A 21,241-nucleotide genomic window follows, 5' to 3' on the forward strand; every position below is an offset into this window, starting at 1 on the left:
GATATTATGACCTGGGGATTTAATTCATTTATTCTTACTTTCATTTTTATTGGCATATATTTTTCCTCAAAATGAACTTTGGATTCAATACTTCAGGAATTCCAACATTCTAAGAGAGTTTTCTGGAATTTGCTAACATGATTCTAAAATGTATATGGAAGAGTAAAGGGTTAATTATAGCCTGGATGTCTAAGCGAGAAAACCAAGAAAGAGGCTTACCCTCCCAGATCCTAGATACAGTGATACCTTGGTTTTCTAACGTAATCCGAGTTCTGAAACGTTGGAAAACAGCCGACAGCTAGGCCTCAGGATCTTGCACTCAGCAAAAGCCGCGTTGACATGTTCGACTTCCGAGACGTGTTCGAAACCGAAGCATTTACTTCTGGGTTTACAGCGTCTGTAAAGCGAAATGTTTGTCAATGGAGACGTTCGAAAACTGAGGTACTACTGAAATTAAAATGGTGTGAAACTGGTAGAGATAAATTGACTAATGGGAAAGAATAAAAGCCCCAACACAGACCTTGTATGTGTAGAACTCTGTTGTATGACAGAGGTGGCATATTATATCACCAGGGAAAGGGAGGGTGTTTGACAAATGGGCCTGCAAAAAAAAAAAAAAAAAAGAAGGTTATTTATATGTTAAAAGATAAAATTGGAAATTGGAACCTAACTCATACTATATAAAAATCTAGATGAATTAAGGACTTATATATGAAAAACAAAACTTTAAATTTTTTTCGCGATGTATTATTTTTTAAATTAAATGTATTAGCATAGTATTGGTTAGTAACATTATATAAATTTCAGGTGTACAACATCATAGCATGACATCTATATACTCAATCGTGTGCTCACCACCTGAAGTCTAGTTTCCGTCCATTTCTATATATTTGACCCACTTTACCCCCTATGTCCTCCCCCAACTCCCCCTTCCCTCTGGTAACCACCATTTTATTGTCTATATCAATGAGTTTGCTTTCGGTTTAAAATTTTAAAGTCTTAATGGAAAATATAGGTAGGAAAAGATTTCCTAAATCAGACCAAGCAATGTCTATTTAATTAAAGACTGATAGATATGAATAGATTAAAATAAAAAGTGTTTGTTCATCCAATGACACCTTAAAGGACAAGCTAAAAACTGGGAGAAGAGATTTACAATATATACAACCAACAAAAGATTAGTATCTTGAGAACGCATAAGAAACTTCAAATTCAGACAAAAAGTGTAAACAACACTACAGAGAAATGGGCAAAAATTAAGAACAAGTTTTTCTCAGAAGAAGAAATGACTATGAGTAAAGACACATTCAGCATTAGTGATCAGGAAATACAAATCAAGAGCACAAGATATCACTTTACACCCTAGCAAAAATTAAGAAGCAAAAAATAATCACTCCCTTGGGTCAGAGAGGATATGCACCTGTGTGATCTCTTATATATTCCTGATGGGAGTACAAATCAGTGCTACTGTTTTGGAAAACAGTTTGGCACTACTCCCAAACTTGAGCATTCCCATACTCTTTTGCCCAGCTGTGTTGACACTGTGGGAAGGAGAATGTGCGTAGTGATAGAGAGACCAGTAAGACAGCTGGTGGCAGAATCAATCATAGAGGCTGGCTTGGGGGTGGAAAGCAACTTTCCAATGCAAGAGATTTTGAAACCAACAAAAAGCTAGAACAAGAGTTTCACAGAAAATGATATCCCAATGGCCAATAAGCCTATTGAAATGTGCTCACCCTCATTGGACACTAGGAAAATACTGTAATCACAATGAAGTACCTCTATGCACTCATTAAAATGATTAAAATGTAGAGGAGGATGTGGAGCAACCAGAATTCTCACATAGAGCTTGTGGTAGTGTAAATGTGTACAGCCATTTTGGAAAACTGTACGGCTTTGTACCAGGAGACCTCCCAAGCACACATGCGACAGAAATGTAGACACATTGCACCAACACACAGGTACATACTGCCCACACTGCTGTAGAACGTACAGGAAAGTTGTTAAGAGAGTAGATCCTAAGCGTTCTCATCACAAGGAACATTTTTCTCTTTGCTTTTTATGGTTATCTCCATGAGATGATGGATGTTAACTAAACCTGTTGTAGGAATCACTTCACAGTATCTGTAAGTGAAGTCATCACGTTGTACATCTCAAACCTATTCAGTGGTGTATGACAATTGTTTCTCAATAAAAAGGAGAGGAAAAAATGCTCATAGCAGCACAACTCAGAATAGCCAAAAACAGGCAACAACCCAAATGCCTCTCAGCAGTAAAATGGATAAATCTTGGCGCATTCACACGATGAAATCCGCATGGCAATGAGAACAAAGGTACTACAAATACGCACCATTTGGATGACTCAAAAATATAATCTTGAGCCAAAGAAGCCAGTTCCAACAGAGAACCTAGTAGAAGCTTCACTTTTTTATAAAGTTCCAAAGCAGAGCTGAGGGTGGTGGTGACATACAGGAACAGAGGAGTGACTGGCGAGGACACAGGGGTGGCAGTCATGTTCTATTTGTTGGTGAGAGTGGTAGTTATATGAGTGTGTTGAATTTGTGAAAATGCATTACTCTGTACCCTTAGGGTTTGTGCATTTCACTGTACGTTTGATATAGCTCAATTCAAAGTATACATTTAAAAGGAGAGATTTAGGAGAACCGACTGATGGATGTGGATGAAGAGGGAGAGAAAGAGTCTAGTGCGACTCTAGGTTTTGGCTGGAGGAACCAGGTCAATGGAGTTAACCTTTACTGAGAAGCCAAAGAGCAGAGGACAGGCAAGTGTGGGCAGGTAAATGGAAATCAAGATCAGTTTTAGACAAAATATGATGGAGGTGCCAAGCAGGCTTTCAAGTGAGGATGTGAAGTAGTCACCTAGATATTCAAATCTGGAGCCCCAAAGGGAAGTCAGATCTAGAGATACGAATTTAGAAGTCTTCACTGTGTAAGTAAAATGCAGACCCATGAGCCTGGATGAGATCTCCGAGGGAGTTGAACGTGGAGAGAAGAGAGAAATTGCAAGGACTAGGAGGACAGGAGGGCACTCAAACATTTAGTCTGGTAAAGGATAAGAGCCATAAAAGAGACCAAGGAACAGCGAGAGAAGTAGGAAGGAAACCAGGAGAGTGTGGTGTCCACAGGTCAAGTAGTTTCAAGGAGGAGGGCATGATCAACCGTGTCGAAGGCTGCTGATAGGTCAAGATGAGATCTGAGAATTGACCACTGGATTTAGCACCATGGAGGCCATTAGTGAACTTGTCAAGGGCAGTTCCGTGGAATAGTGTCATCTTAGGTCTGGAGTTGAGGAGGACAGAATGGGAGGTGAAGGCGTGAAATACAGACAGCTCTTCTAAGAGTTTGGCCATGAAATGGGGCAAAAGATGGAGGAACTGGTGGGGCCAACGGAGTGATTACTGCATATTTCTGGAGGGAGAGCAATAGACACGGCGGGAAAGAGAGGAGACAATGACTGGAGCCAGGTCATTGGGTAGGTGGAAAGAAGACAGGATAGTGTTATACTTGGGGCTTCACCTGGTGCTAAGCGAAGGGCAAGATCTGATCAGAGAAAGGGAATCCTACACATAAGACATTGCCGGAGAAGGCAACAGCCCTGGATAAGGACTGTAGACTTCCTTCTCTTCCTCCTTCCTTTAGGTGGACCCAGGGTAAGTGGAATCAAAGGTTTCTCCAAGGAAACAGGTCCAGGGTTGGGGCACGGAGGCCTTGGGACTGGGCTGGGCTGGGCTGGGCAGGGCACCCTCTTCCTCCACCCACAAATGCTTACACAACCTCTGCCAGCAGCAAAAATACAGTAGCTACCTCTGACTGCAGCAGTGCTGAGAGAAGCCTCCAGAGCCGGCAGAAGAACCAGCATGGTGGAGTTTGCTCCATTGTCGTTGCCATGGGAGCGCAGGCTGCAGACCCTCGCGGTCCTGCAGTGGGTCTTCTCCTTCTTGGCCCTGGGTAAGGCGGGCTGGACTGGGGTACGGGAAGACCGTGGGCACCCGTTACTCTAGGTGCACGCAGTGCATTGATGGTGGAGAGACACTGGTCCTAAGGGGGGTTTCGTAGGGCTCAGAGCCCCTGGCCAGAGACCGGTGAAGGGTGTGGTCAGTGTGGGGGTAGAGTGGGGTAGAAGTCACCACCTTTGCCTTGCACAGGTTACCTAGCTTTCCTGGGCTGTGTGTCCCACCTTAGTCCTGGGACAGAGCCCCTGCCTTAGGCTGCCTGTGGTGTGGGGAAGGATCTAGGCAATTGTGGGAAATTTCCTGGCTCCTCAGGCTGTTCAGAGGGGATGGATGGATGGATGGATGGATGGATGGATGGATGGATGGATGGATGGATTCCCTTCCTTCCTTTCGGAGAGGAGAAAACTGAGGAAATAGGTGAGGAGGTAGGGAGCAGGGAAAGAGGGGAAACAGGGAAAGAACAGGATGGGGAGAGAAGGTGCAGGCTGAAAGTAGACTGGGAAGTGAGCAACGAACCCGGCAAACCTGGGTCAGACTCCAGCTGGGCAACTGACCAGCTGTGTGACCTTGATGGATCCATGCCTGACCTGTCCAGGTCTCTATTTCATCATTTGCAGAACCGGAATAACAATATCTACCTCACAGGGCTGTTGTGGGATGAAATGAAGAGATGTGCTCACTCTGCCCTGTCCTGGCCCCTGGGCTGGGATCACACAGGAGGGTCCTCTTCCTTTCCCCTCCCCCAGAGTGAACACATCGATTGTGGCCCGGAGGCCACACTTGCCCCCACTCCAGCTTTGCTGAAGGGAACATTTTTGGGGAGGGCTCAGGCCTGAGGATTGGGAAAACGGAGTGACTAAGAGTCTGTGGATTCCTCCTTTCATCTGCTGTCTAGACCGGATAGGAATCGCTACCCGCAGGGCTGGTGTTCAGCCTGGACACAGATGCCACTATCCTGGTGTTAAAATGTGGACGTACTCTGTACAGGTTGGTCAATAGCGATCATACACACACCCATACCAGGTGCTTTCTCAGAACCTTCCCTCAAAAACCTTACAGCTAAAGGTTTCACCGCCAGCAAAGCAGGCTCTTCAGTACCTGGCGCCTAGATCCCTTATGTTGATCTATGTCTCCATCCTGAGGGTTGTTAAATAGTTTAAATATCCCTGGTTATCCCTATCACACAGGTGAGCAGAGAATCTAAGTGCTTTAAACGCCCAAGGCCGTAGATCAGGAGTCCTGAGCTCCTCCTACTGCCAAAGGAAGAGAGGGAAGGAGGCAGAGGGAGGAAAGAGGGCAGAGGGCGCAGCAGGAGGTGTGGGCTAGGAGTCTGCAGAGGAAACATAGGAAGGGAGGGCTACACCCAGGACAGGCTGCAATGCTGGTTCCTGGACAAAGGGCACCGGGAGCCCAGAGCAGGGTAAGCTGTGGCCTATGGATCACGGGGAATGAAAGACCTCACTTTGTGAGCAGAAGTGTGTCTGACTGGCCGTGCCCACCCCAGCCCTGCAGACCTGTGGCACAGGAGCTGGGCAACGTCAGAAACAGCACAGAGTTCAAAGTCGTCCTAGGCTAGGAAGACTAGAGGGAGGGCAGCAGAGAAAACAGATCTGGGCCCACTGGTGCCAGGAGTAGGAGGTTTTTACCTTATCCCTTATCCAGGGGCCAAAGGAGAGCCCTAGGAGGTAGGGGAGTGATAAGATCCAATCTGTGTGTTAAAGGTCCCTGTAGCCGTAGTCGAGGTGTGTTTGGGGTGTGGGGGAATAGAGCTGTGGCAGGGAGCAGTCACAATCTAGATCAGGGGTTACCAAATGATGGCCCATGGGCCAAATCCAGCCTACTGATTGTTTTTGTATTTGCACAGTCCATGAGGTAAGAATGGTTTTATATTTTAAGTGGTAATGTGCCTATATAATATCCTCCAAGTTGCCTCTTGGGCTGCAAAGTCTAAAATATTTATAATCTGGCCCTTTAAGTAAAAGATCGCCAACCCTGATCTAGGGAAGCTGGAAGTGCATAATAAGAAGTGGCCCCTTTCGAAAGATATTTAGGAGATGGGGTCCACAGGGCAGGATTCAAAGCCTGGCAGGAGAGTAAGGGATTCTAGTGGAGGGGTAAAGACTCTGCACATTAATTGAACAGCTGGTTCACATTAGAGTTAGACGAGGCACTTTGGGAGTGGCAAAGAAGTAGCTGGAGACGTCAACTAGGACTTGTTACCCAGGACTCAGGGCCCAGAGCCAAATGCTTTCCCAATGTATTAACATGTTTATTGTTTCCTTTCCTCTCTGTAACTCACACATTCACACACGAAGGTAAGCTCCATTCAAACAGTAGTTTGTCTTGTTCTTAGCTGCATAGAAGCTCCTAGAAGAGTTGGAGTTGACCAATATTTGTTGAATGAATAAATGAGAGCACAATGTAGCCAAAATAATAGAATTGAATCCCAGGTCACATCTTGCTGTGTGACCTTAGCTAATTTGCACACCCTCTCTGGATCTTCGTAGAGTGGGGTCTAAAATTTTTCCTTCTCAGTGTTGTGAGGATTGAGAAAGAAAGTATCTCCCTTTCTACGTGACCTACAGGCTGGGTTTTGCCTGCTAACAGGAATTAAAGAGTGAATCCAGGGTGAGGGGGCTGGTAAGGTAGGGAGAGTCTTTTGGGTCAAGTGCAAGTGCCCTGTGTGGGTTTTTTCCTAACCTAATACATTCTCTTGTAAAACCTTCAAACAAAATGCGCTTATCCGAAAAGTAAACTACTTCCCCAAACCCTGCCCTCCAGGTAGCCACTGTGAATTATTCGTTTTACTCTCTAGAACAGGTTTCCTTAAAGCGGAAGTCATCCACACAGACTTTTAATTTGCCCGAGGGACAAGAGCCCTCACTGGGGTTCTCTATTTTATTTTTTTTCACATCAAACTTTTTAAATGTGAAAAATAAATAAATAAAATTTAAGAATTTAAGTCAGTCTTCGTGCCATCCTTGCCCCTTGGCATTCTGTCTCCTTCCTCCAGATCTGCTGGGTCCTTCCATCCTCTCTATGCACGGGCAACCATGTATGTGCAACTGTTCTTTTCCAAGGTCCTACGACCTTGCAGAATTCATGTAACTCCTGGTAGCTGCTCTATAAATTCCTTAGGATAGTCTATGTACTAAATCGTGTGTTTGTGGGTAGAGACAGTTTGCTTCCTCCTTTCTAGTCTTGATGCTGTCCAGTTGTTTTTCTTGTCACGTAGCACTGGCCAGGACCTCTGGTACAATGTTGAAGGGAAGTGGGGACCTCTTTCCTTCACCAGGAAAGAGCACTGCAAGCAGAGAAAACAGCATGACTAAAAGCTTAGAGATTGAAAGAGCTCAGTGAGCTATAGGAACATTGAACAGTTCAGTGTGGCCGAGGCAGTGGGTGTGTATGTGGGGGAGGTGAGACTATAGCAAGGGGAGCTTGATTTCCAGGCTGAACTGCTAGGGCTGTGCCTGGAAGTTATGGGAAAGCCCTGGGCTTTCATTAGTGGGGGGACCTGGCCAGATTTATCTTTGGCAAGATGGGACAGAGGGTGGACAGACAGAGGGCTGGGCAGAAAAGGTGTCTCCTTTATCTCTGAGGTCCCAAAAGATGGAAACTAGAAACAGTTAATACAGCAGTTGTCCACCAGGCATTTATTGAGTACCTGATGAGTGCAGATTACAGTTGACCGTTGAACAATATGGGGGTTTGGGGCACTGACTGACCCCTTTCCCCTTGCAGTCAAAAATTCATTATGATTTTTGATTCTCCCAAAACTTAACTGCTGATAGTTTACTGTTGACCAGAAGCCTTACCGGTCACATAAACAGTCAATTAACACATATTTTGTGTCTTATATGTATGATATACTGTATTCTTACAATAAAGTAAGCTAGAGAAAAGAAAATGTTATTAAGAAAATCATAAGAAAGAGAAAATACATTTACAGTGCTTGACGTAGTTTTTTGGGGAAAAAATCCACATATCCATGGGCCAGGGCATTTCAAAGCTGTGCTGTTCAAGGGTCAACTGTACTTTACTGGAGAAAAGGAGGAGAGAGGGGAAGACCAGAATGAAAAAGGCTGCCTGATGCAGTGGGAGAAAACGAGTTTTGGCGTTAGGCCTACCTACGTTCAAATCCACGCTCCTGGTGGGACATTGGGCTGGCTGCGTTCCCTCCCCCTTGAAGGCCCGGGAAGCTGATGTCTTCTTTCTGGGGTTGAGCGATGGGCAGGATGTTGCTGCCAGGGCTGGTCTTATGAGGACATTCAGTGCGGGCAGTCTCAGCTCCTTCCTCTCACACCTCTGAGCACTGACAGCTCCTGCTTCCCTCCCCAGCCCAGATCTGCATTGCAGTCTTCATAGGCCTCCTGTTCACAAGATTCTGGTTAGTCAGTGTCCTGTATGCAACCTGGTGGTACCTGGACCGAGAGACGCCACGGCAGGGGGGCAGGCGCATCCAGGTGCTAAGACGCTGTGTCGTCTGGAAGTACATGAAGGACTATTTCCCCATCTCGGTGAGTATCAGGGCTGGCTGGGGTGTGACCAGGACGATAATGCCCCACGTCTCCATGGGAAGAGTGCGGCCGTATATGCAGTGAGAAGAACTGGACTGGGAGGCAGAAGCCAGGGCTACCACCACTGTGTGGCATACGGAAGAGTCCAGCTCCTCACTGGCCATGGTTTCCCATCTTCAGGGATGTGTGGATTGATGAATGCACAGGATTTGAAGGTGCTCCGTGGGACGTATAGTGTGGTACACATGTGTATCTTACAGGTGTAAACCCCTCAGTGGCCCAGGTGTGGGGGTGAAGATAAATTCAAGGTCCTAAGAGACCACCTAGCTCTACATTTCATCAGATGAGGAGACTGACAGCCAGAGAGGGACAAAGGTATGACCAAGGTCACACAACACGTTCTTTTACTGGTTTTAAAGTCTGTGCATTAACTATGGGTAAAGGAGCAGGAGAGAGTGCCCTGAACTAGTTCTTAGGTTCTCTCCTGCCCCTAACTCTGGTATGTTATGTGTCCTTGGGCAAGGCCTTGCCTCATTCTGAACCTCAGTTTCCCCATGTGTTCCTCCTACTCTGAGTACCTTTGAATTCTCTGACTCTGTGACTCAGGGCACCTCATGGTTATTGGACCCAAAGATCAGTCCTGAGTGAAGCAGACCAATTTGAGTCAATAGATCCTTCAGCTCCTTTACTGAATTCCAGACAGACTAAATCCTAGATGTAAGCAGCTGGGCAGGAATGGTTTATTGACCAGATGGGATTGGATGGGGAAGGCAGGGGGACACAGAGAGGTGCCAGGCAGGAACAGTTAGCCCTCCTCTGGAAACAGAAGGGAAAAAGAGGTATGGAATGTGGCCTCGAGCTAGATACACTAGATTCTATTACCAGTTCTGACACATACCAGCTGTGTGACCTTGGGTGAGTTACACAGTCTCTCTGAGCCTCAGTTTTCCCCATACGTAAAGTAGAGATGATGCCACTTACATCCCCAGATAGTGTGGATTCAATGAGACAGCGGGTAAAGTACTTTGTAGGTTCTCGGTAAGCTAGTAACCAGAATTATTTTACTGAGCCAGTGGGGATGGCAGGGAGACTGGAGCATGGATTCGGGTGTGGGGAGGGCTCTGATAACCCAGGACCCTGCTGCTGCTCTGATCTTCACACCTGCATGGCTTTTCCCACTCCATCTGGGAGCTCCACCTCTTCCTGCCCCTCTGGGAGTTAGGTCCCTGGCTGGTAAATGGGGAGGGGGTGGAGGAAACAGGTTCACAGAGATTAAATAACTCCCCTGAGTCATAGGCACTCAGCAGCAGAGGCTGGCTCCTGCCTCGCTCCCTTCTGGTAGTCCTGGGACTCAGCAAGGGCTAGCAAAGGCTGGGCAGCAACTGGGGGGCAGCAGCATCTAGCACACCAATGAACAGGGCCTCCTGGGCAAAGGGCAAGGGAGGGATGGGCAGGGCAGGGCAGCAGGGCAGCAACTGGGCAGAAAGCAGGAAGTTGACTGGCAGAGACTTTCCTGCTCATGAGGGGTGATAGATGTTGAAAGGCAGAGTCAGTGGGCAGTGCTGAGGTAACCTAATGGGCCCAGGTGGGGGTGGTCTTCCTCACCCCCTCCATCTGCTTCCTCGGCAGTGTGTTCTCCCAGCAACTTGTCAGCAAAGACAAGCAGGTCTTGCTGGACCCTGAAAGCAGCCTTGGGTTTGCTGTGGGTAGAGGTCCCACCCAGGACCTCTCAGCTTGAGATTCTGAATTTCCTGGCCTCTCTCCCCTTTGCTCAAGCCAGGGTTTCCTCTCCTGTGCCAGGAAGGTAGAGTTTCCATGGGAAAGAGTGGCCTGTAGCCTGGGAGTGTGTGACCATGTCAGCTTCCAAGAGACAGAAACCGTAAACAGGTCTGGCGTCCAGTAGGGCTTTGTGGATTCTGGCTCTGTGATCTCACCTCCCACGGTGAGCTGACTCCTGAGTTGACCAGGGAAAGAAAGGGAAGTGCATAAGCACCGACCCAGAAGCTGGCCACAGCCTGGCTTCCGAGCAATAAGCCAGATGTTCAGTGAGACTAAAGTAGAATGTATATCTGGGGATAAGGCTGCAGAGGTTTTCAGAGATAAGGTGATGGAGGCCCCTGACGGCCATTCCACAGAACGGGTACTCTTCAACTGAAGTTCCCCAGGGGACTGCCTTTCGGTCATGCAAGGGCCTGCAAAGGACAGCATCTGGCTCTCTACCTAGAGCTGCTGCCAGTTGCCTGTCTGGCTGAAAAATGATACTGAGGTGGCTCTTTGCTGATCCCATCTCTGCCCTTCCTGATTCTCCCCAGCCAGGCAGCTCTCCAGCTGAGTTGCTCAGTCTCCGCATTATTCACGCTAATGGGACACGACGTGATTTGCAGAATTTCTACATGCACAGTATAGTATTTCAGAATGGGTGCCCCCTGCAGGCCTGTTGCATCAGTATCTGCACAGGACAGGCCAGCAGAGGGCGAGATGACACACACTTTGGACGGCTTGTCCTAAACTGGACGCCTGTGGGGTGGGGCTGTGGCTGCAGATTCCCTTCCCCATAGGCTCCCAGGAGACCCTCCAACTCTTCCAAAAGGCCCTGCAGGGACCTTGGGGTGGGCAGGAGGTCGGGAGTCCTGGTGGGGAGTCCCAGCTCTGCCGGAACTCCCCTGCCTTCACAGGCCTCTGCATTCCTCCATCAAATGCCTGTGGATTTCTGAGCTCCTATCAATTCTTACTGTGATTTTATGAACTAGCATCTAGAGGTGGAATTTCAAGCATAACTAGGAAACTGTTTCTGGGCCCTGGAGTTTTCTAAACTCACCCTATAATCTTCCTAATAAGCTAATGGTGGAGAATCAGGCAATGCTTCACGTAGGAGAACTGTGTCCACCTCATGCTGAAGACCAGCCAGGGAGCTGTGAAGATTTCATCATCATTTGAGCAAACCCTGTCTACACAGGCCAAGGCTAAGGAGGGCCGGGGTGCTGTGACCAGGCCTGTGACCCGGTGTCAGAGAATGCTGCTGTGTAGGACACCCCCGTGACACGCCCCCATACTAGGATTAGCCCTTAGTTCCTGCACAGCCTGCACACATCACTCGGGACTTCGTGCCCCACCTCCCAGCCCGGTCACCTTCCAGCACTGAGGTCTCTTAAGTCAGAGGGACTCAGGTGGTCAGCCGCCCACCCAGGACAGAGCTCTCGCTTCCATAGCCCTTGGATGGGGCGCTTACTTCCTTGTGACGGCTCCTTTCTTTGTGGGCAGGCTCTGACTGTGACAAGGTCTTCCCTCACAGGGAGCTGGGGCCTGTCTCCTTCGACCCTCCTGGAAGTCCTTCCTCTGCCATGGGCGTGGTGACCTAGCATAGAGCATAGCTGACCCCGAGGGCTGCCCTGCAGGGACTGGGGGGCCTCCATTACCGGTGGCTGCCACTGCCTCGCTGCCACTCCCTCTCCTGACCAGGTAGCTCTCCAGGAGGCTTTCTGGGCACCATTGACATTTTGGGCCCAATGAGTCGTGTGTGTGTGTGTGTGTGTGTGTGTTGGCGGAGATTCTGACTTCTTCCCTGGCCTCTACTCACTAGATGCCAGTAACACTCCCCTCTATCAATTGTGACAACCAAAAATGTCTGCAAACATGACCAAACGTACCCTGTGTGGGAGCAGTGGGGGGACCACTAGCCCTGGTTGAAAACTGCCGCCCTAGAGCCTGGAGTCTGTCTCAGACTACTCTGTATCTGGTCCTTCTCTCTTCCCAGTGACTTAAGTACTGGCCCTGGTCATCTCCTCATGTGGGCTCCACTTCTGTCATCACTCCCCATCGTCCATCCTCCACTCAGCGGCCACAATAATCCTCATAAAATGTTAAAACCCAGCAGTGACTCCCATCACACCCAGTATGAAATCCAATTTCTGCCACAGTCTGCAGACCCCTGCACTCTGGGCCCCTGCTCACTCCGTACCTGCCTCTCCTTCCCCTGTTGCCATCCCAGTTCTCTAGGCATGAGCTATGTCACTTGTGCTGGTGCCCTTACTTGAAATGTACCCCTTCACCCTGTTAACCCCCTATGATCTTTCACCTGGAAACTCCTCCAAGGCGGCCGAGCTTACTGGTCACACATATGGTTGCCAGTGTTGAAATCCTGCCTCTGCCACTTTACTAGCTATGTGACCTAGAGCAAGCTAATTAACCTTGTGTCTCAGTTTCCTCATCTGTAAAATGGGGGCATTGGCACCAGTACTTTTCTTGCAGGGCTAACAGAGGGTGAAGTGCATTGGTGTAGCAGGTGCCTAGCACACACGAGGTGCTGGGAATTCCCCACCTCAGGCACTCTTCCCAGGTCTCAGTGCCTGATACATGCTGTACTTCTTCAACTCTAAGATATCCTCAGGGGTGAAATGTACCAGTATTTTAGGTACCACTAAGAAAAACATTCTAAAAAAAAAAAAATTCTACTTAGAATTGTCAGATGTATCTTGATAACAAAGTGTTAAGAGGTGAAACAAAGGTGCATCTTAGAATTGAGGGCAGAGGTCTGTAGTTGCCAATGAGTTGTGTTAAGTGAGTGAATGGCTATGGAAGGGTGAGAGGACCCGGCTGGCTGTGATCTTATCAATGAAGAAGCAGAGGGAGGACGAAGCCCGACTTGAGCCACGCTGACTCACTGCCAGGCCCAGGGGGAATATCCAAGCCCTTCCTTCCATTGGTCCTGACAGGAAGAGACAGGGAAGGATGTCGGTCCCTACACACACACACACACACACACACACACACACACACACACACACACACAGGACCAACTACCTGAACCTGGAAGGGGACTCCTTTGGTTTAGAGTGGTGACTCTCAAACTTTGATATGTATAGGAATCTCCTGGGAAATTTGTCACAGATCGGATGCCTAAGGCCAGAACTAGACCTTTTAAATCAGACCCTGCTTGCCCTGCATTTTTAACCTGCTGAGTTATCAAGTTAGGTGACTAGGCCAGGAATAGTTTCTCCAGGGCCAGGCTGCTGATGCAGGCACTGCATTCTCCTGGAGTGGACACCTGAGTGCCCTGGACTTCCAAGTTTGACCAAAAAGGAGAAGGCCCCTGAGACAGTCCTGAGTCTCCAGCTATCTCTCCTGGTCTGGAGCAAAGTCTTCCTGGCTCTGTCTGGTGCTCTCTGCAGGAGACGACGGAGCTCAGACTTGGGTCATCTGTGTGGCTATGGGGAGGTCACTATCCCTCCGTATGTCAGTTTGCTCCACTATTTGACGGGGGCTCCCACACTGCATCCAGCCTCCCTAGGGCCGTGGTTAAGCAGGCTAGTGGTGTGGGTGCTTTGTGTGGACAGTGAGCTCTTGAGGCATTTGGGTTGTCCCAGGGGTGTGAGAGGGCTCAAGGGAATTTGTCAAGAGATGGGACTGGGCAGAGTGGTAGAGCCACAACCCCTCACTGTCCCCCCTGCCACCCAAGCTGCAGATGTCCTCCTCTGGAGAGCCTGTGCGAGGTCATGGTCTTCTAGGCAAGGGTCTGGGGGTTCAAAATAACAATGCTCCTGGGAAAACTGAAAACATGTTCGCACAGACTTACACATAAGTTTTTATGACCACATTATCTGTAATGGCCAAAGGCCATTAAACAGACAAAATGTGGTCTATCCATACAATGGAATAGTATTCGCTCATAAAAAGGAACAAAATACCAGTACATGCTTCAACCCAGATGAACCTTGAAAACATTCTGTGAGGTAAAGGAAGACAGAGACAAAAGGCTACATATTGTATGATTCCATTTATATGAAATGTCTAGAAGAACAGACAAGTCCACAGAGACAGAAAATAGATTAGTGGTCACCAAGGGCTAGAGGAAAGAAGAGTGACTGCTAGTAGGTATGGGTTTCTTTTGCAGGTGTTGAAAATCCTCTAGAATTAGAGAGAGGTGATGGTTGCATGGCTTTGAAATATACTAAAATCACTGAATTGCACACTTTAAAAGGTGAATTTGATGGGGTATGAAAAAAAGCAACCTCTAGAGCCCAGCCAACTGGCCATTCCCTTCCCTAGCTGCCACTCCCTGGGGCCATCTGCTGGGACCTGCACCCAGAGAGGGCTTTCCATAGACATCCATCTTTGCTTAGTCACACTCCTCTCCACTAAGAGAACTGAGGGAGCAAGGCAGAGAGCACAGCACTTTACAAACCTCCCCACTCTATGTTTACGTCACCTAGAACCAGTAGCAACCCTGCCAGGAAGGTTTTATCACTGTCCTGTGGTACAAAGGGGAAACTGAGGCATGGAGCGGGCCAGGACCTAGAGGTCAGTTACATATTTTGTTTGTCATAGATATTGTCAAATTGCCTTTCAGAGGTTGTCCAAAATTATCTTCCCACTAGCTCTAAAAGAGAATTTATAAGTAAGTGCTTCAGTGCAAGGAACCAGGTATGTTTTTAAAGAAACAACAACAGATGGGTTCCTGAGGAAGCACTTTTCCCAATTCGGCGATGAGAAATCTCTGGTTATATTATCCCTCCATCTTTATTTTCACATGGACTAAATCCCCACTGCTTGGGTGGAAGTGGTTTGTCCTTGTCTGGGAGGCAATGATCGCTGCAGCCTTTCTACAAAGGATCAATGGTTAACCGGAGGGCATCCTACCGGGTATGGGGGAGGGGCTGCAGAGACCAAGTCCAGGTCAAGGACAGGAGAAGCTGGATGAGACAGACAGGCTCAGATCCCCATTGCTGTCCCCCAGGTCCCTCCAGGCTTCTCGGAGGATGGGTAGCCAGGCCTCTGGGTCCCCCAAGGCAGCAACAAGAATCTTTAGGGAGTCATTTGCTGAAAGTTTCGGTTTGATGACAGGGTGCACTTTCACCCTTGAAAAGCTGAGCCAGGATAGAAAGGGCTGCCGCTGCCTCCCCACTCCACGTTGGTCCAGGAGTGCAAATTGCAGGGCCTGAGTAGCCCTATCAGGGAGAGCCTCCTGCAGGGATCTGAGGCCTCAGGGGCCTTCGAACTCTGACGGCTGTGGCTCCCAGAATGCAGCGCACTGTAAAGGGTGGGGAGGGGATGGGTCTTCCAAACATGCAATCACTGCCCACGGCAATCATCTTCACAGACTCAGTCACACTGCAACCTGTCCAGTAACCGGCAGAGAGCAGCATTTGTTAACTCAGTTCCTGGCGCCTCCACTCACCCCACTTCACCCGGAAACTGCTAATGACAAATGGCTCTCCTCTCCCATTCAATCTACAGTGTCTGGTGGTCCCTGCTACACCCTCCATGCTGAAGGCTTGACCAGACCCAGGCAAGCTGCTGTACCAGCAAAGCTGCCTGTGCCTGCGGAAAGAGAGTGGGCAAAGGGCAATGAAGGTCTGGCGTGGGGGTTGCAGAGAGCCACAGATGAGACACCTGCGTTGGGGTAAACAGACTAGAGCCAGCCTCCTGATCTGCATGCTCTTTCAATCTAACAGGAATCCACTCCCAATATATCTTGCAAATACTCACTCCTTGGTCGTAAGTGCCCATTCTTCTTATACGTATTGAGTTTTCTAGAACAGGGCTCTTCCAGCATGGTGGTACCCCCTTGTGGCCCTTTGATGCCTTCAAATTATTAATATATCCTGTCATGTAGTCTTGGTAATTCCAAGACCAAATGTCCCCATTTTACAGATGAAGAACTTGAGAGGGAAGTGATTTGTCCAAGCCATCAGTGAGTCTGGGCCACAGGAGGCCCACGGTATCACCAAGTGCAGTCACACACCATGCCTTCATCTTCATGAGAACCTGAGGCTCAGAGAGGGGGAGTGACTCGCCCACGGTCACACTGGAGAGTGGCCGAGTCAGAGTGGGCATGCAGGTCCAGCTCTGACTCATCAGGTTGCTGTCCCTGCAGCTGGTCAAGACTGCTGAGCTTGACCCCTCCCGGAACTACCTGGCTGGCTTCCACCCCCACGGGGTTCTGGCCGCCGGAGCCTTTCTCAACCTGTGCACCGAGAGCACCAGCTTCCCTGAGGTCTTCCCCGGCATCCGCCCCTACCTGATGATGCTGACCGTGTGGTTCCGGGCCCCCTTCTTCAGGGATTACATCATGTCAGGGGGTGAGTCTTCCCCACCTGGGGAGCCCAAGAAGACGAGGCAGCAGGCATGGGAGGAGGGGTCTTAGGGAGGGCTGCCAACAGTTCTGTGCTCCTTCTGAGAGCATGTACAGTGAAAGAAGAAGGCTAGACCCAGGGAAGCACTTCCCACAGCACCGAGTGGGACAATGAGGGGATGAAGGGGTGAGGAAGAGGGAAGGGACTCAGTCCCAGTCCTCAGGGACCTCCCAGCTGGCGTGGGTGGATTAGGGGGCCCAGACCTCTGTGGGCACTTTTGGTGATCTCTTGTGGGGGCCACATCCACCACCATAGTCCCTGTCCCCTCACCCCATACCTCACCACCTTCTTCTTTCCTCAGGGCTGGTCACCTCAGACAAAGAGAGTGCTGCTCACATTCTGAGCAGGAAAGAAGGTGGCAACCTGCTGGGCATCATTGTAGGGGGTGCTCAGGAGGCACTGAATGCCAGGCCGGGAGCCTACAAACTGTTGCTGCGGAACCGCCAGGGCTTCGTCAGGCTTGCCCTGAAGCACGGGTATCTGGGAAAAGGGCTCTGGATTCAGCTGGAGATTGGCAAGGATCATATTTTGGTGGGAAGACAGCAGAGACTAGTGGAGATTCTAACTTGGCAGGGAGATTCTCAGTCTCCTCATAACGCCAATGATATTTTGTTGATCGATATACTGCCTCGCGCCCACATACCCAGAAAAGATTCTGGAAGGGAGACTTGGTGATCAAAGGGACTAGGTGGGAAGGGACATATTGCCCAGAGCTATCACTAGGTCTGAGACCTGTGGTATTTTGGATAATGGCGTTTGGGGCATAGTGCAGAGCTGGTCTCATACCTCAAAGCATCTTTGAAGAATACGAGTTAGCTGGGGCAAGAGAGATTTTTCTACAAAGTTGGCAGATGTTTGCTATCTGGAAGGACTCTCAGAAGCATTCTGGTCTACCTGTCAAGGAACAACTAGGAGGTTGTTCCAGACCTCCTATTTCCAGCCCAAGGCTCTGTCCTCGGCTCCAATTCCTGATCTCTGGGTTGCTGCAGGAAGCTAGGTGACCAGCTGGGGCCTTCTTCGGGGGCCTCCCACATGCCTTCTCTCCTTCGTATCCCTCCAGGGCAGATCTGGTACCAATTTTCTCCTTTGGGGAGAATGATCTATATGACCAAGTTGAGAACTCTCCTGGCTCCTGGTTGCGCGCGATCCAGAACCGGCTGCAGAAGATCATGGGTATCTCCCTCCCCCTCTTCCATGGCCGTGGCGTCTTCCAGTACAACTTTGGTCTCTTACCCTACCGCAGACCCATCACCACTGTGGGTGAGCCAAGACGCAGGCTGGGAGTGGGTAGGCTACAGGGAAAGGGGCCTGGGCCTTACGCTGCAAGGGGCATGGGATGGGCCAGACACATTCATGCCCTCACAGAGCTCACCTCCTAGGCTGGGGAATAGATCCAAGCAGATAACACCAAGATGAGACAATCTGGGGCGAGAACTGTAACAGAGGCACAAAGAACAGTGGTCACTCCTGATCACTGAGTACCTGCTGTGTAGCAGGTACCCTGACAGGCAGCATCTCGGTTTATCCTAACAACAACCTTCCAGGTAGGGACTATTAACCCTATTTCATTGATGTGAAACGGAGGCTCAGAAAAGTTCAACAACTTCCAAAAAAAAAAAAAAATCGCACTGCCTTTGAGTAACAAAGTTGAGGTTTGAATCAGGATCTATTGGATTTTTTATTATGAGAGGGTCTCATAAGGCTTATTGGAGAAGGTGGTACAAGGAAAGGGCATGCCAAGCCTGTTAGAACTGTGTGTAAAGTAGCAATCAATAGGCCTGGAGGGATTTTCCTGTAAACAGTGGGCCTTAGCTTCAGTACATGGACAACACCGTCTTTTCAGCTACTCGTTTGCTTTCTTCGTGGGTTCCAACTAGGTTCCTCTGACAAAGCCTGCAGAGAGAGGGCCATTCATCTCCAACCTACCTGTTTATTAGTTGAGCACAGATTTGGTGAACCCTGTACACCATGGCCTTCCCTGTGTTGTGTGGCAATGTTTCCATGAATGTTAATGTTGCTGCTGCTGCCTCCAGAGCTATTCCCAAGAGGAGAAGGCAGGAGAGCTGCCTCCTCAGCCAGGCAGAACCAGAGGGAGGTTAGTTAGGGCCTTTCTGACTCCTCCCTAGAATGAAGGGGGCACTGCAGGCCAGCCAGAGGGAGAAGGGGGAAGAGAGCTACCTGGCTGCAGGCCTGCCTCATCCGAGACATACAGGCGCTTGTGATTGTGGCAGCTTGGACTCCCAGAACTACAGTGTGGCCTGGAGGTTAAGAGCCCATCCCCAGGGTCTAAAACCTGGTACTGATTCTTCCCGGCTAGGGGACTTTGAACAACGTACTTAACCTCTCTAAGCCTCATGCTTCACCTGTCAACGGCAATAATAACAGGTTCTATCCCCAGAGGACTGTTATGAGGATTAAAGGAGATAAAGCATGTAAAGCACCTAGCACAGCTCCTGGCATGTGGCACTGCCAGCTGATGGTGCCAGCTGAGTCTTGGAGTTGTGCTAACATCTCAAAATCCATCACGTGAAATAGGGTTGAAAGGGATAGCAGCAGTAAGAGCACTTTCCTGCAGAGATGACCATGGGAGTGAGCCCTGACCCTGCTCTGGGTCACCTCTACCTCTGTGTCTTGCAGTGGGGAAGCCCATCAGGGTGCAGAAGATACCGAATCCCTCACAAGAGGAGGTGGACAAACTGCACCAGCACTACATCAAGGAGTTGTGCGACCTCTTTGAAGCCCACAAGCTCAAGTACAATGTCCCCGCGGACCAACACTTGGAGTTCTGCTGAGCACCTTCCCAGAGGAGGGCATCCACCAAAAGGCAGCGGTGACATTAGGGAGCACAACAGGATGTGCTGTGATCTGAGAAGGTTTCCTGGAGGCTTCTGTTGAACATACCCTCCAGAGCCGGCCCAGACTCCTGCAAATCCAACCCCAGATCCCAGCTGGCAATGTAGGAGGGGAGACCAGACTCTGGCATTGGTGATTTGCACTCTTGCTGCAAAACCTCTCCTCTCCTGTGATCCCCTTCTCCTCGATCTGCTCATCTGTGAAAGGGGAGAGGGCTGGAAGAGAATGATTTCTGCGGTCTCTGTCCTCTGTTGTAATGTCACTCAATGGGCGGAGAAAAGAAATCTGCAACCAATGACCAGATTTTCCTTCCTCTACCTTAAGTGACAGCATAAATGGAGCCAGCAGCTTCAGCCCCTTCTCCTACCAGTTCCCTCATCCTGCGCCCTGGATGTCCCAGCTCCTCCTTCCCCGAGCTGGAGAGGAAGGTTAGCCATGAAGCCCCTGCCCTCACCTCGGCAACTTGGAGTTTTGAGGTCCTCTGAGCTATGGAGTGGCTGCCAGAAGGTGGAAGGAGAATGGCACTGTCATTGGCTGTTTGACTGCGGGCCTTTTCACCCTCTGAGCCTGTTTCCCTGACTGACGAAGCGGACCTCTGAGTCTCAGCTCCTACGTGACATAGGCTGAGAGGTACCTCGTGCTCGTCCTTTATAACTTTAGCCCTGACCTTTTCACAAAAAGGAGGGCTCCATAAATGTCACTTTAATAAATTGTATTTTAGCCTTCTTTTCATCCTCCCCAACCCCTAAGAGGGCTGGTCAAAGCCTCACCTTTGACCACCAGCCTGGCCCTGTGGCCCTATGGCTCTCTCTCATCTATCTAGAAAGTGAGTCAGATTGGTCCAGAGAATGCCATATCAACTCTTCCTTCCTGATCCTTCAACCCCAAGCTTCCCACCTCTGGCCCTGTTCTGTTGGGAAAGAAGGGGGAAAGTGAATGTTAAAACATAGGGCAGACCAGCACAGAGAATGAGAGCCAGAGGTGAGGAGTGGATGTTTGTTTGTGTCTGCAGGGTGAGTGAGATGGGAACAGATGCCCTAATGAGAAGACTTCTGGATTCCTAGGTTTGGAACATGCATGATGGGATGGGATGGCTGGGTAGAACCAGTATTTTTGAATCCCTTCCCCCTCCAGCAGGAAAACAGGGTCTTTTCCCTCCACGAGCAGATCATACCAACAACTACAACTTGGGGGGGCATTTTGAGAAATGTAAATTTAGGTTCTCATCCTGGCCCATCCCTTTTCAGTAACTCTGGGCCGGTCACATCACCTCAAAACCTCAATTTTGTCATCTAAGAAATAAGTATTATAATATCCACTTCCAGTGTTGTGAGCATAAGATAATGTCTTGAAATTTTATTACTCCACATTCTGTCTGGAATGACACGGAGTACATGTAACCTTGGAGTCAGGTGATGAATGTACCCCGTGTCCCTTGGAGGTACCTGTTATCCTAGGAGGCGATGTGGTATTTGGGTCACAAGGGAAGTGGGAGTAAAGAGCAGTGGGGTTCAGAGGGGGAAAGGATGGTCTCTAGCCAGGGGAAGGCTTGGAGGACGTGGCAGGCAAGAAGGGCCCTGAGGAAGGACAAGGCTTGCAAAGGAGAGAAGTAGCCGACCATGACAGTTATCTGCTGCTGCGTGATGAACCACTCCGAAACATAATGGCTGAAGATGGCAAGGACTTATTGTTTCTCACAATTCTGGTGGTGGTTGTGGGCTGGGTGGTTCTTCTCCGTCTTGCCTAGGCTCTCATGGAGCTGC

The 21,241-nt window shown here is 49.3% G+C and overlaps 1 protein-coding gene across 1 annotated transcript; it reads left to right on the forward strand.

Annotated features, from left to right (window-relative positions):
• Nucleotides 1–3,877: 3,877 nt before the first annotated feature.
• Nucleotides 3,878–19,417, forward strand: MOGAT2 (monoacylglycerol O-acyltransferase 2; the record flags this gene model as incomplete). The annotated part of the gene is made up of 6 exons (XM_081061605.1): nucleotides 3,878–3,968; nucleotides 8,315–8,493; nucleotides 16,367–16,571; nucleotides 16,927–17,101; nucleotides 17,686–17,885; nucleotides 19,263–19,417. The coding sequence occupies 6 exons, from the start codon at nucleotides 3,878–3,880 to the stop codon at nucleotides 19,415–19,417; spliced, it is 1,005 nt and encodes a 334-aa protein (XP_080917731.1).
• Between the last annotated feature and the right edge of the window lie 1,824 nt (nucleotides 19,418–21,241).

This window comes from Rhinolophus hipposideros (genome assembly GCF_964194185.1).
Source record: "Rhinolophus hipposideros genome assembly, chromosome: 10".
Taxonomy (NCBI): Eukaryota; Metazoa; Chordata; class Mammalia; order Chiroptera; family Rhinolophidae; genus Rhinolophus; species Rhinolophus hipposideros.